Raw genomic sequence first — 15,411 nt, forward strand, 5'->3', positions numbered from 1 at the left:
TTTCCATTCTAAAACTTTAATTTACTTTTAGATGAATCACAGACGCAGTAAAACCTCCTGGTTTTATGAAAAGGCTGTGACACGCCCTCCACAGATGGTGTATGTTTGAGCATGAACTATCTCTGCATTTTATGAGCAATATTATCCAAATTTAAGAGAAAACCTTGTTTCCATTACAGTATCAGCCTCAAATCCAGATCTGATTGCCTGCTTAGGCACCTGTGAATCCTAAAAGTGAGCACCTGGTGTGACCCAGCCAGATAAAAAGTACTGTTTACTGTGGATGGGAAGGCTCAACAAATCCTATTGTAAAAGACAATAAACTGCAGCCCAGTGTCAGATTGGAGGATGTCCTCTATTTAAACACATTCCATAAGCAATTTTGCAGATAGTAAAAAAACATTTTGTTGTTACTGAAGAAAATATTGAGACTCTCAGTACACTGACTACTAGTTTCCACAGGTTTCTGTTCCTTACAGTGAGTTTTAAGTCCAAATTGTATTTCCTTTGCAAAGATGGAAATCAGGCCCTCATAGATCTTCTATCACTGTGGAAGAAGTGATATCCTGCAAGTCCAAGAGAAGAATAATTGAAAAGGAACAAACAGGCATTAGTGTAGCTGGGTGCACGGGTCAAGAAATTCCAGAAAAAATGTTCTATGTTTTAAATGCTTGTAATAATTTTTCATAGAATTTTGATTTAGCTTTACATAACCACTGGAGGGTAACTTTCCCATACAGCACTTTAATCTGTTTCTAACTTCACTGGTACATCTTCTGGGGTCAGAGATAGGACTTGTGTCCCTGCAGAGAACAAAAAAAAAGTGTAATGGTATAATCCATTACAATGAAAAGGGCTAAAATATTAACAGATCTAGAAAGACAGAATCATCACATAAATATTTCTGGTCTGTTTTTGAAAAAAATGTTCATTGATAGTTTACATCACGTGAGTATGAAGAGGAACTCAGAGTATGGGAAGCAACAAACCAGCCACCTAGATGGGTTTTTAAAAAATCTGCAGACTGTGGTAGTGTGTCCTGAGGAGCCCTCAAAGTGTTGACTGAGGAGATCCTCCCTTTATTTTGCTCCTTTTAAATAACATTTCTGATGGGGAAGTTTTACAAAGATATGACAGTCTTAGAATAAGCAGGATGACACAATGAACTAGATAATAAGTCTGGCATGAATCCTGAGGGAGAATTAGAATTAGAATATATGGGAATAAATAGTAACATTAAATAATTAGAATGCAAAGTTGGTGATTATATATATATAGCAGATATGAAAAAAAACCCAACAAACCAAACCACAAAATCCCCACAAAACTGAAACAACATCTAACACTTTTTTGCTCATCAGAAGAAACTGAAAAGGCAGCATCAGCTACAATCAGTGTATGTTACATTATTATACTACAGATATTCTCAGTAAAAATGTTACTTGGACCGTTTTGGGCTTCAAGATAAAACTATTCATTTAATCAATTAAAAAATGATAGAAAAACAAGCCTTGAAGTTTCTTGACCCAGTTATCAAACTGGTCATCCATTGTGTTTCTTATCAATAAGACACAATTCAGATCAAATATTGCTTTATTCCAAAGATTATCTAATGTCATCCTGAATTCTTAGCTTTAATATATTTCATACTTGACGATAAAAAAAATCCATCCCTAAAAGCCTTTTTAATGCATCTGAAGGAAAGTTCCCAAGTATGCAACATCCTACAAAAGTGACCTTTACTTAATACTCAGAATGGGCAGAAAAACAGCTGCAGGACTTCAGAGAGTCCTGGAGAACATTGTTGTAATGTTCCTTTGACTTGCCAGTGTCACAGACCTCTGAGGAGCTCCTCGGCAGCAGCAGGGACACAGGGACACAGTACCTATTTCTGCACTAGCAAAAGGTGTCAAACACTTTATTTCTGGGATATTAATAACTGGTCTGGCATCAGCTGTTTGTGATTGTTTTCACAACCCTGCTGGAGTTGTGCAGGCTGAATTGCTTGTCGATCACAGGTTGCTTTTCAGAAGAGGAGTGTAATCGTGTCCCAGTGACCTATTTCTAAATATGCAAAACAAGTTTCCCACAGCATCAGCGCACTCCAGATACCTGACAGGGTAGTGAAATGTTTACTGCCTTTCATTAAGAAGGTTCTGTCACACTCACATGTAGTGCCAAGTGCAAGTGAACGTGCCAACATCTCAATCACACCGATAGACGCCCATCTATCGCCACCCACCATGTTCTCACCACATGTCAAATATTCCCACTTTGCCCTTGTGTTCTGTCCCTTTTGTCACTGACTTACATTAATTTGTAAATATTGCTCATCACCTGTGAGTTTGCAGCTTCTGTAAGGAAGGGGCCGTCACTGACCTGCCTGCTGGAGAAGTGCTCCCAAATACACAGTTCCAGGCTGTTCCAGCAAGGCCTGGCAACTGGAAAGCTTCTGGAGGCTACACACCACTGTTAGAGTTCAAAATAGATGGGAGACTGCTTTAAGTTCTATTGTAGGAGTACAAAGCCCAGGCTTGGTGCTGAATTTACAATCTCCTGTTGAGTGTCTCCGATTGTCTAACCAATTCAAAACAAGATAAATCATTAAATGAGGTTTCATTCAGGAGAGATCCAAACACGTTCTTTCAAGAAGTGGACTCAGAGTTAGTGTGTAGTTTCCCACCAGGGAAAAATCTGGTTGCTCCAACAGCTTTTAGGTAGTGCTTGCTTCATCCTTGACCTACCTTCCTGGAACTCCATTGACTTACTCAATATTCAAGCTGATGCATGATAGGAAAGGATCAGATCTTTCTACAAAAGAACTGCCAGAAATCTGGAAGTGACGTGGCTAAAATAATTAATGACTAATAAGATTGATGAAAACATAAAACAGGTTTAATAGTAAACTATATAGGCAGATTCTGAAACTGGCATTGATACAGGTACTGGAGTATTTTTAGAAATAGCTAATCGATGCAGAGTGCAAATTCAATGTGGCAATGCCTCTGTGTGCTACACTGGTCTTTGTAAATCAGAGATGGCACTTTTGTCATGACTAACAATGATTTTCAATGTTTGATTTTTGACAATAAAAGTAGCAGTGTAGAAAATGATACATTATGCTCAGGCAGAAGCAAAATCAGCAATTCGGTTTCTGCATGCTTCCAGGGTAGTACCAAGGTTTATGGATTTTCTACTCACAGATAAGGATTATTTTAATATAAAATGAGTGTCATGTATCAAAAGTTTGATTCATTTTCTCAGGACATTTCCCAGCTTGAGATTTTTGTCTTCTTGTGGGTACAGGTCTATGAACTGCTGCCTCTCTGCTGCACACATCTGCATGCTGAAGCTTCTCAGGCATTGCTTTTCATTAATGCCTCTTCTACCTTCCGAACAGGACCTTTACTTTGTTAAAAGCCATCCTGAAGTCACAATCCTCAACGCAAATCTGTTTATTTCTAACAGACAGAATGTTCTCTGAGCCTCAACTCCCAACCCATTTGTGCACTATTTTCTCCTTGTTTAATCTTCCGGCCAACACACCTTCAGTTTCCCTCAGTCTGTTTGTCATGTGGTACCATGGCTCAAGGATGGAAATGTCTGATGGCAGGGAAGCTCTGTTTTATAATGCTTATTGTCCCTTCCTTTGTTCTCCAGTTGCTTTCAAAATTTACAAGTGCTACCCACCAACCTCACAATAGTTGTGTTCTGCTGGTTTTTTTTTACAGAAACAGCTGTGAGGAAGCAGTATGGAGCTCAAGAGAGGAAAGACCTTCATAAAATCCAGTGTGCAACATGAGAAAGTGCCACCAGTGCATCCAGCTACTACCAACAAAGATGAGCTGGGCAAAGACAAAAAGACAGCTCTGGAGGGAAACCAAAGCGTGGCCCAAGTCCAGCTGGCGTGTTTGGCCACACACAAGAACTACAGATTTTCTACCAGAGCAGCAAGGAATGCACCTGGTGGTCCCAACCTGGAGAAATCATCTGGCTCCACCTATAAGCTTGTAAGGAAGAGTAAAACGCATGAATGTGTTGCTGAGGCTGACAAAACAGAGTCCTGCAGCTCCAGCAGCAGGGCTTGCGAGGAGGGGTTTTTTGGAAAGGGCAAGGGCCGGCTTGTCAACAGCATCAGCTTTTCAGGGATGTCCAGCTCCAGCAGTAAGAAGGAGTGTGTGGTCAGCCCCAGCCCATCTGCATGCAGCAGCCAGATGATTGATTACAGGAACTTTGTGCCGCAGATGCCTTTCGTACCAGCTGTCGCAAAAACCATTCCCAGGAAGAGGATTTCCCTCAAGAGATCTAAGAAAGGGCTCAGAGATATATTTCATATAAGAAAAAATAAACCAGAGAGCCTCTCCTTTCTGGTGGAGAAGGACAAGAATCTGGCCTCTCCAGGCTGCAAGAGTGAGTTGTCTGGACGTCTTGCAAAGTATCTCTTCAAAACTGGAGAAACTTGTGCGGCCGATTGCTTGTCGCAGGACTGCTCGGACAATGAACTGCAGTCTGACTCCTCCTACGACTACTGCAACGCCCTGTGTGAGGATGTCGCCTCCCTGAAGAGCTTTGACTCCCTCACTGGCTGTGGGGAAATCTTTGCTGATGAGAGCTCTGCTCACCTGGAGCTGGAGAACAGCAAAGAGCTTCTGCAGAGGCGAGGCAAGCACAAAGAGAGCCCTGCCATGGGCTCCTTCCAGGGCGGGGTGGAGCAGCTGGCCTCTCCCGGCCAGAATGAGACTGTGGAGTTTGCCAAGTTTTGGGACAACATCAACAAGTCGGTGAGGCTGCATCAGAGTGCTCTGTTTGAAAAGAAGTTACTGAAGATACCTGGTTCTGACACAGAAAGGGACAGAAGTCAGGCTGCTGTACCAGTCACAGACACCCGAGTGTCACCTGATAAAGAAGGTGACAATTCCAAAGACAGCTCCACAGAAACAGAAACGCCGAAAAGCGAAAACCAGGAATCCACCTCCACAAGTGATGAAGGTTACTATGATTCCTTCTCTCCTGGACAAGATGATGAGCTGAAGGAAGCTCAGACCCCTGGTGTCCCAGGTAGATTTCCAAGAGACAGCTACAGTGGAGATGCCCTTTATGAGCTCTTCTATGACCCAAATGAAGTCAAAGTAAGCCCTATCCTTGACGATGACTTGTGTGCCTCTGAAAGTGTTTCAGAGCAAGCCATTGAAATCCCCTTGTCCATTTACAGCTTTCACGTTGGAGCTGAGGAGAACATGGCTGCCCAGCCAACTCTAGACATCATTAGCCAGGGTTTCTTCCACAGCACATGGAAAGGCAAAGAATGTTTGCTAAAGCTCTGTGATACTGAGCTTTCACTGACCATGGGGATAATAAACTGGCTACGGAAACACTCGGGACTCATCTCCTCCCCTGACTCTCTTCAGAGTCCTCAATCACAGCCAGAAAAGTCCAGTGATTCATTGATCCTGCCCAGCCACAGCCCAGAGCAGAAAGGGAGCACAGAAGCTCAGCAGGAGACAGCAGGCAAGGGTGAATCTAACACATTTAATGTAAGTGTGCCTTTGGAGGAGAGCAAACAGGCCCCTTTGGTGAACATTGCTGGAAGGGACCACAGCCTGGCCTCCTGCCTGGGCACATCCCATCTGGATTTCCAAGGAAGAGAGGGGAATCACCACAGGGACTTATCTACAGTGCCTGGGGCTATGGAGACCACCAGATTATCAAGTTATGCACCACAACCACAGACAAACAGGGACAGTCTGCAGACATCTTCACCTGAGAATGAGAAGGTGGCAATTTCTCTGGGATGCGAGACATCCAGAGATAAAAACCCCCTGCCGGAAAAGCTGAACAGAGAGAGTGGCTCCCAGAGCTCTGAAAATCCTTTGTTAGATGATAATCACGAAGTAGAATCGTGTTACTCCTACAAGACTGCTGTGACCTCACTCCGAGATCCCCTTGAGAGAGAAGACAGGAATAAACCAATGTATCACTCTCTCTCTATTTCCTGTGACAAAGCACCACAGCCTCTAACCCTCAATCACTTCCAGAGCTACCTGAGCCCCACACCAACAGAGAGCAGCACTAACATAGTGCAGCTCCTAGAGCACTGTGTAACACAGGTGGCATCATTAAAGATCAGCTATGAAAACAAGCCCCTGGAAGACAAATACTTTGGGAATGAAATGAGCACTATCATTCATAAGATGTCTCAGTACAAAAATAAGTTGTTGTTGCAAAATGAATGCAGCAGCATTGCTCAAATTCCAGAATATCCCAGTATTCCTAGCACAAACCAATGCAACTATGAGACAAGTTTCCAATCCAGCAGTCTGTATCATTTGAAGCAAAACGGGGAGCGAATTTCCTCTGAAGATCAGAAAAGTACAGCAAAAATCCTAGATGAGGTTACTCAAAGCAAGATAAATTTTGAATACGCCCAGCTGAATAACCAAGCACTCTCCTATTTAAAGGACTTTGGTCTCAGTCCGAGTGACTCTGGCCCTGAGACATCTCTTAGCAGACCCACATTTTTACCTCTCTTTAGCTCTGTGTGCCCAGAGGTGGCTGGTACCTTCCCCCAGGGCTCACAGGGCACTGCTGTCTGTCTGTCTGACCCTCTGCAGCCCGAGGAGGACAGGCAGTGCAGCCCAGGGCCCTGGAGCTGTGCAGAGAGCCCCTGCCATGGCCTGGCTGCAGGGACTGTTCTGTCCCCTCTCCTGGAGGCACGGGATACAGCAGTGACAGCCAGGAGCCACCAGTGACACACCTGCCGGAGAAGGTGAGTGCTTAGGGGGAGGGTGAAATGAAACGTGGAACAATTCCATCTGTTCCCTTTTCCCAGAGGGACACTTTCCAGCAGTGGGGGCTGAGGGGTGCAGGGTGTGTCATATATGCAGGGGGCTGCAGTGTGGGATCACAGTGTCCTGCAGGTGCACACATTCACTGTGCTCTCAAGGAAAAGGCCACTTAGGAGCTGCTGCTCCTAAATGCACCAAAAGGATGGTGCTCCTTCCTAAGAAATGAAATGTTCCTTCTGAAGGTGCAGCTGGTCTCTGGCCAAACTGTGCTGGGGCAGAGCAAGAACTGAAGCTGAGCCATTCTCCACATGCAAGGGGCAAGCCAGGCTTCTCAAGAGAGGGATTGCAGGTCTGTGCTGCACCTCAAGTGTTTGAAAATCCTTCAGCCACACTCACATAGGAGAGCCAGAATCTGCCCCATGACACAGGGCACCTTTGCTGCAAACCAGAAACTGATGGAGCACACGGTGCTGATGCTGGTGTCGGGCTGTCACACGAGGCTTTAGGCCAGAGTGGGCACTATCTGTACAGAGTTCTAACTCTGTGCCAGCTGAGAAATCCTCTGGCCTCCAGCTGCTGAGAGGAATTTGTTGTAGAAGTCACTTGGTAAATTCTCTGTCATGTTCCCTGCCAAATCTGACAGATTGGCTGGACTCTGCCCAGCCTTGGCCTCTGAGAAGGCCCCTTGGAGGTGGTGGAAGACAAAGAGGAGGCTGCAGCAAGGGCCAGGACAGAGAATTAAGGAGCTCACTATTGAACAGAAGGATACAGGGAACACGACATTTCTGTGGCTCTTGCTGCTCACAGCAGTGTGACTGCTTTCTGGTCATCTCCAAAGGCTTCCCAAGCAGCACAAACAAAAAAGGACAGTGTTCCTCTCTGCATGAGGCAAGAACACCCTTACGTTTTCAAATCTGGGCAGATTCAGCCACCTGCTTTTCTATTTACGTCATTGTGAAAATGACCTTGCCCTCTAACAAGTCTCCCATTTCAGAGGGGGATATTTTTCAGGGTCTGCATGAAGTTAAGGGCCAGAGGCTGTCAGTCTTCCACACCCTTAACAAACACATTGTTTAGTTATAATCTGTCCATCAGTAAATGAGGTCTTTCTCAACTGAAAGAAGTCATCTTGGGTTTTTTTCCCATTTTTGTTGTAAACAGTTTTGCATTTGTGGTGGTTCTGCAGCTCACCTTCTCGTGTCACCGGAATTTTGAGCAGAACTTGCCATCCAAGGACACACCAGAGTCCTTAGAACTACTCTTTTAGCTATTTCTGGAATGATAAACTGAGTAGAGATGAGGCAAGGTTTGTGCTTACAGCTAGTTTATGTATGGAACCAGGACTAGGCACAGCTTCTTGGGTGAGAAGAACAGATCAATGCATGCGTTGGCCTGATATTTTTATTTTGCTCTGAATATTAATCCACAGGGTACTGCTAGGAATATCTCTGCCTTTGGAGGCTAGGAATGCAAGGGGATTCTGATTTTGAGGAGTGGAATGCTAGAAAGGGAGAAGGGAGCTGTGTGACTGTCAGGAGTGGTAACAGGCTGTATTTTACACTGAACAAGACATGACACAAGTAGACATTACTGGACTTGGGGCACATTCTTTGCATTGTGTCAAGTGACAGCTGCTGCGTGCCACCACGTGCCAGCACTGATAATACCTGCCACGGCAGGAATGGGACCAGGTCATACTTTCACCTGAGTCCCAGAGAAAAGACAATTCAAGCTTTTTCCCAAGAGAGGACTGCTGATTTTTGATAAAGGTTTCTTGAACTGTAAAATGAATGAAATTTTTGAATATAGATGGGATTGACATATTCATAAAGTGACTTTGAGGATTGGGCTCATTTTAAAGAATCATTTAACAGCAAGGTTGTTGTTTGTTACATTTTTTTACAGAAAAAGAATTTAGACAATAGTTAAAATGTCATTTAAAAGAACTGGCTGTGGGGGCAGGTACAAACACTGGAGTGTGACTGAGTTTCCCTGCCCACATAAACAGATGGGCTCCAGGTTTGCCGGAAATTTCACATCTTTGTGAAGGTGACTCAGGAGCTTTGCTCAGTCATGGGGGTGGTAGTGCCAGAGAGGCAGTGTACAAACACGGTGTCACCTCCGAATCCATGGAGACAGACAGCACTGAGAAACACTCCCACGCTGGACATGACTGTGCAAACTGCCTGAGCTCAGGCACAAAGAACGCTCTAAAATGCCACCCCTGGGAGCTGTGAGACAAGCCACACATCCAGAGGTGGCTCCTGCTTTGTCCCTCAGAACAAATTCAGCCCCTGATCCTGCCATGGACTGCCAGGTCTGACCTGAAGGAGGTGGGAAGAAGGTCACCTTTCTTGCCACTTGTTGCAGGGCGGAGGAAAAGCCCTTATCAAAAGCCATTAAAATCTCCAGGTTTTGTCAGCCCATCTCAACACATCCCAGGAGCCACAGTGACAAAGGAGCCCATCCTCTCTGCTCCAAAAGGTGTGCAGGCTTTGCTACCCTGAGCACAAGAAATGCCAGTCACAGCTCCTCTTCCATTTCTCCCTTCCCTGGCCTTTTAGAGAGAAATCTGCAAATGCCTTTTATCTGAAGCCCTCAGGAACCCCAGGCACCCTCACATGGGGATATGGAAGGCTTATGTAAAAAGTGGGAATTACAGATAAAAAAAATGCAATGAGCAGTACAATTTTCATTCTTCAGTATCTAAAGGTTAGGACTTAGGCAGTGAACACAGCCCAGCCCCTGAATACTGAGAGGATTCCTAGAGCTGTACGTTCATGCACCACAGAAAACAAGCTGCAGAAGTTTGTGATTTTCAACCATACGTTTTTCATCAGGAAACACCATCTTCAGAAAGGAAGCACAGTCCTCAAGCAGTGCATTTGGACATCTTTTCCTGACTCTTAAAACCTCTGGAAGTGCCCAAACAGACAGCACTGGATGTCATAGCAATTAGACACATGTAGAACAAAACACTCTCTGCAAACGGCAGCATTTCAGACCACTGAGCCATTTCTACCACTTAATGGGGTTTGAACTGCATCTTCCATTAACTGGTAGATGTGGTAGAGCAACAAAACCTCTTGTGCCCCCAACAATATGTGCTCATTCCATTCAAATGCTGAACTGCCACATTATGCACCAGTTGAAGATTTTGGATGTGTTTCAGTGATAGCTCTGAAAGGAGTGCACTGCAATAAGCCTGCCCTCAGGTCAGGAAAAAATACATAACTGTCAATCAAACAGGGATTGCTATAATAGATGGGGCAGCTGGAGATAGAAGAAGACAGCATTGCATATGTGATTGCTGTTATCAAGGAATTGAGATTCAGAAGCAGATAAAATACAGCCCAGGCACTGCAAAGTGACAGAGGAACGTGTATCTGATCCTCATCAACTGAAGGGCTACTCATGGTCTGGGCAATTCCTCTAGTGCTTTTTATTCCCTGCTGCTTCAACTTCACTCCCCCTCTCTTAAACAAGGTTGTATTTCTCCCAGACAGACAATTTCTCTATCTGATAGACATAGAGAAAGCAGACTGTAATATCTGTATTTGATAAAAAAGAAAAGCAGAATGAAGTCTCTGCATATAGGCAGTTCTCTGCTCAAGTGAATTATTATTTCTTAATGTGGTCAGAGAGATACCTTAACAGGTGAAAAAATAAAGGCAGAACCTCTGTGCACACAGCAGGGAAAAACATCTGGTAGCTTTTGAAGTCTGGTGTGAGAAATCCTCCTCTTTCCATGCTGCCTCCATGGCATAGTGAAGGGATGGTCTCTCAAGCTGCACATGATGAGATGTAACAAGAATACAGCACAGAGACAGCCAGCACATTTTCTGCACTGGAAATGCCTCTGGCTCTGAAATACACACCTGGGTAAAGTCAGTTACCCAGACCACGCTGCAGTGGGTACTGAAATCTCATCTGACAGCCCACCAGCCACACACACACACACACACACACACACACACTCCTGTTCAGAGAAATGCATCACAAGGTACCAACGTTCTGTTTGTCACACGTGGTACCACGGAAGCAAAGAGCAGGGACACAGAGGTGACAGGTCACTGCCTCTGCTAATCCTAACAGAATGTTAGTCACCATGTGCCCACATACTTGGGCTAAATGCTAAATTAAACGATTTTCTCCCTCATTAAATGTTGTTGCTTCTGGACTTGGCTCTGTCTCACTGCACTGTCTTCATGGTACTTTGTCATCAATGCTCATCCTACCCAAAATCAGAATTCTATCAGGAGGAAGAAATGTTCTTGCCAGTGTACTTGCTAGAGGAGGGTTTTTCCACACAGTTATCAGCACGTATAATCTTTTAAATGCCAGATGCACTATAATGTGTTTCATTTTAAAACTGAAGGAATTGATTTGCTGCTTTACCCGCTACTGCAGCAGGATGGTTTCCATGGATACAGCCTTATAGGGACTCTATTTTCCCCCTGTTGACAACAGTACAGAAAGCTAAATTCTCATCTTCACTGCACCAGCATAAATTTGAAGCTAGGGCAATGATTCCCAGATTTAACCCTGAGAGCAGAAGTTGACTCCCAGTCTCCTTCAGCCTTGAATTCAAGATTTCCAAGGGGTTAGCAATGTAGGGAAAATGAGGGACAGGACATATGAAACACCCAGTGCCTCTGTATGTGAAATGGGGAGAAGGCAAGGCAGAATGCAAACACACTGACTGCTCATTCGGAGGCTTGGTGTCTTGCCTGACACTGCAGCGCAAAAATACAAGTCAGATTTGGACCATAGAAGTTTGACTATAGAATTATGGAATTGGGCCCTTTTTGTTTAAATGAATAAGTTGTTACCATTCTGAGGAAAACCTGCTTCACTTCAGGTCAGGAAGGTATAAGAGTGGGAAGAAAGGGAAAGTGAGAGCCTTGTATCCAGAGCAGGCTGCTTCTTTCACACAGGAGAGAATCTGGCCCCCTCTGGAATACAGTCATGGAGAAACTGAATGCAAAGGAGATCCTCACCTTGAGAACGGGCTGTAAGAGTCTGATGGCATTTATACTCACAAGCCAGCAGGTAAAAATGAAGAGCCTGGTAACCTCAGATTTTTGGATCTCAAGTGTAAAATATTTCATTCTATTTTCCCCATCAGAAAATGCAGAGGGGCAGAAACAGAGGCCTCCAGAAAACTCTGCATTCTACCTCTGCCAATGGCTGCAGGAGGTGTTTGGAAAAGGAGTGTCAGAAACAGGACAAATTAAGAGTTTAGAAACCTGAAATGATCAGTCTCCTATCTTCTGGAAACCAGCACTCTTCTGAGCTAGACCTTGGCTCCTCCTGGGTGTCTGGGTTTAATGCTCCCTTTTCCAAACACCCTTAACCATAGGAACTTCAAAGCCTTTTAATTTCTGTTATGAACCTTTCATAATTTAATGTTTTTAAGGCACCCCTGAAAATCTTGTGTATTTGTGCTATACTTATCGAATTTTGTCCTTTTCTGACATCTATTTGTTCCTAAAAAAAAAAAAGGCATTGTCGCTTTTGTGGTCTAGCAACACTGGGGAGATCGCAGACTTTTGTGATTCAGGGCAGAGATCATGACTCAGTATGTAAGTCTGGGGTCTCTGTAAATGAAGACAGAATTCAGAGAGATGGAAAGCACAGAATTCCCCAGCATCAATAGATTTTCTGCATTTCTCTAAAAAAAACCTCCCACCAAACAAACAAAAAACCAAACCTAACCCAAAAACAACAACAAGAAAACCCAAACCCCCAAACCTAAACAAATAATTTTAGATCTGTCTAGATTAAGAGCAAAAAACTTGATCATCCAGTGAAAGGTATAAAAGACCATTGTCAGGAGCAGCAGAGCACTGGAGCCTGCACTGTCTTACTGAAATGCCCAAAATGAACACAGATCCCCATTAGGTCGTATGGAAGGAACACTGTCCTGTTTTAAGCAAACTCTCCTACTGGTCAGTTCTTCCAGAAAGATTGGACTGTGTACAACTGGTGTGGCAAGTTTTGTCTGTCACTCAAATCATGGGGACTGCATCTCTTTTATGTCTGAATTTGAGAAAGATATTCACAGTTCTTGGACACCAGTAGAGCTCAGGAGAGGAAAAGACACACAAAGAAGTGCTGTGTGTTGGGGGTTTCCAGTGGAGTGAGGCAGCTTTCTGAGCTTCTCTCAACATGCATGAGGCAGGCTTGCTCAGGGAAAGCTTAGAAGATCTTGTGGCACTTGATAATAGTGTCAGCCGGGGATGATAACTGCACAAATGATGCCAAGAGACTACAGCCAGTGATTTCTCTCTTCCCACAATCAGCTATCCTCCACTTTGGGGTGATTATATTATCCAAGGGGAAAGTGCCAGTCTGCAGGTCAAGATGCAGGAAAGATTATTGGAACATCCTCTTTGTCTTATAGAGAGCAAAGAAGGGTTTTTTCTCCATCTTCCCTTCACTGATCTTCTCCAACTGCAATATTTTCCAAATTGATTTTTTCCTTTCATGACAACTTTCCATTTAACTTGCTCCAGACAGGCTCAACTCTTCCCTATCACATGCTTTTTATTCCTTCTGCTTCCTTGGGGAGACTGAACCTCCTTCAAAACCCTTTTCCCTTTCCCATATGCCTGTGAAGCTGACACTTCCAGGCAGCTCATTACCCCAACCAGACAATCCTCCTCACCCTCAAGAGCCTGGAAACAAACCCCTCTTCAGGCAAATGCCAGCCAAGAAACTGAACTCCCCAGACCTTGGGTTCTGGGCTTTGCTCACACTGCACAGACAGTCACTGAAGGATGTGGGAGGATCACAACTATGGCCAAGCAGGATTAAGGAATTTTGACACTCCCCAACCCCTTTGTTATGTTTCTGCACCTCACAGCCAACAGAGAGGAAAAAGGTCAAGTCAAGGTGGCTTTGGGTCTGTGATACACAAGCAGAGAAATCAATGGCAAGAGAAATTCTATCTGACTTCAGTAGGATGGAGAGGGACCCTGATTTACAGCAGGAGACGTGAGGCAAAAGACTACATCAGAAATTTTCACAGCTCCAGCTTTTCAAAGAGATTGTGCGTTCTGTTTTCTGTACTTTTAGGGAAAATCTGATTGGGTGTTGGCCTTCATTAACCCTAGTGCAGCTGCATTTCTGAAATAAGGTTGTATTTTACACAAACATCAAATGAGGCTCCTCAACAGCAGAAAAAACCACTGAGGAAAAGGAGCAGCTCTTCCATGTTTGTATTTAAACCGGGGATGCTGCAATTTATGGCTCTTGGAGAAAGAAAAGCTCCATTTCCCTCCTTAGCCATTCTGTCTTCCCTTGAACATACAGACAAGTAGGGTTTCACTGTGAAAAAGGCACTAAGTAGACTGTTGCTATAGCAACCAACTCCCTGAAACCCATTTATAATTAAGATGGTGGTCTAACCACCCAAAAAATACATCCTGCAAAAGCCCCAGGTTTGCTGCTTCCCAAATAACAACCGTGTGTTTTTACAGTGAGTCCATCTGATCAGGGTAAGGTTGGTTAGGTGGGACTGTAACAGTGATGATGCCTTTGGAAGTAGTTTGCTCCTGAGATAGCAGAAGGATGCCAGGAAGCAGCAGGGTCGCAATGCAAGGCGGTTTTTTTTTGGCTAGATTTCTAAAAGCTTCAATCAATAACAAGATAGCACTTGAATCATCTCAGCTCTCAAAAGTGCTCTTCAAGTATAATCTGTAAAATTTTGAGTAATACTTACAAATTTAAAAATGCCCTCAGCTTTTTTTTTCTCCACAATTCAAAAGCTGTTTTACATTAAAATTGCACACCAAAACTAATTAATAATTTTTCTGTTAGGAAAAAAAAGGTGTGTTAGTTTTCCCATTGGTGTTTATTAAAGGTGATGAGAGCTAAAATGTATGATTAAATGAAATCCTTGAAACATAAATTAAGAATGGATGAGGCTATTTTAAAAATGCCATGTGTTGTTGAGGGTCATATAATGTGAATGATAGAAATGTGAAGGTTTAATGAGATTTTATAGATATAAATATATGAAGAGACACTTAAAAGGAAGATTTCTCTCTATTGCTCCCTTGACCTCTGAACTTCACATTTCATATTATTAAAGAGAAATGTTTTGTACCCACCAGTCTCTTTAGAAACTGTAATGCCCTCAACCCACGTGGTTCAATAAAATAGCCTTTTACCCACCAAACATAAAATGCTAGGGCAGCTTACTGTTTCTAAAGTAACACCAGTGTCTCTTGCAGCATAGTGCAGGCTTACTCAATTAAAGGGCCATTAAAGTATTAAATATGAAAAATAATCCAAATACAAAGCAGGCTTTGAGAAGAAGTCCAGAGCCCAGGCAACTTTAATTTAACTGAAATTAAATAAAATCAAGTCTAAATATTGATTGTTTAGACTTTATGCCCATTTTCCTACTTTTTGTTTGTTTTCTAGAGAATTTTTTTTCTCTCTGTTTCCTCAATTATTTAATCAGCCATGGTTTAACATTTTATAGACCAGTATCAACCTCAGAACCACGAACTGCAAACTGCTGCTCTGTAGTGTACCTCCAAAAATTCTGGATTTCCTGGTCAGAAAAGAAAGATTAACCCCTTTCTAATCCCCTTCCAATGAAAGATTCTTCTTT

At 43.5% G+C, this 15,411-nt stretch overlaps 1 protein-coding gene across 1 annotated transcript; it reads left to right on the plus strand.

Annotated features, from left to right (window-relative positions):
- Positions 1–3,752: 3,752 nt before the first annotated feature.
- On the plus strand, positions 3,753–6,749 carry AMER3 (APC membrane recruitment protein 3). Its single transcript, XM_066326481.1, has one exon. The coding sequence runs from the start codon at positions 3,753–3,755 to the stop codon at positions 6,747–6,749; it is 2,997 nt and encodes a 998-aa protein (XP_066182578.1).
- The last annotated feature ends 8,662 nt before the right edge of the window (positions 6,750–15,411 follow it).

Source organism: Sylvia atricapilla, chromosome 10 (genome assembly GCF_009819655.1).
Source record: "Sylvia atricapilla isolate bSylAtr1 chromosome 10, bSylAtr1.pri, whole genome shotgun sequence".
Lineage (NCBI taxonomy): Eukaryota > Metazoa > Chordata > Aves > Passeriformes > Sylviidae > Sylvia > Sylvia atricapilla.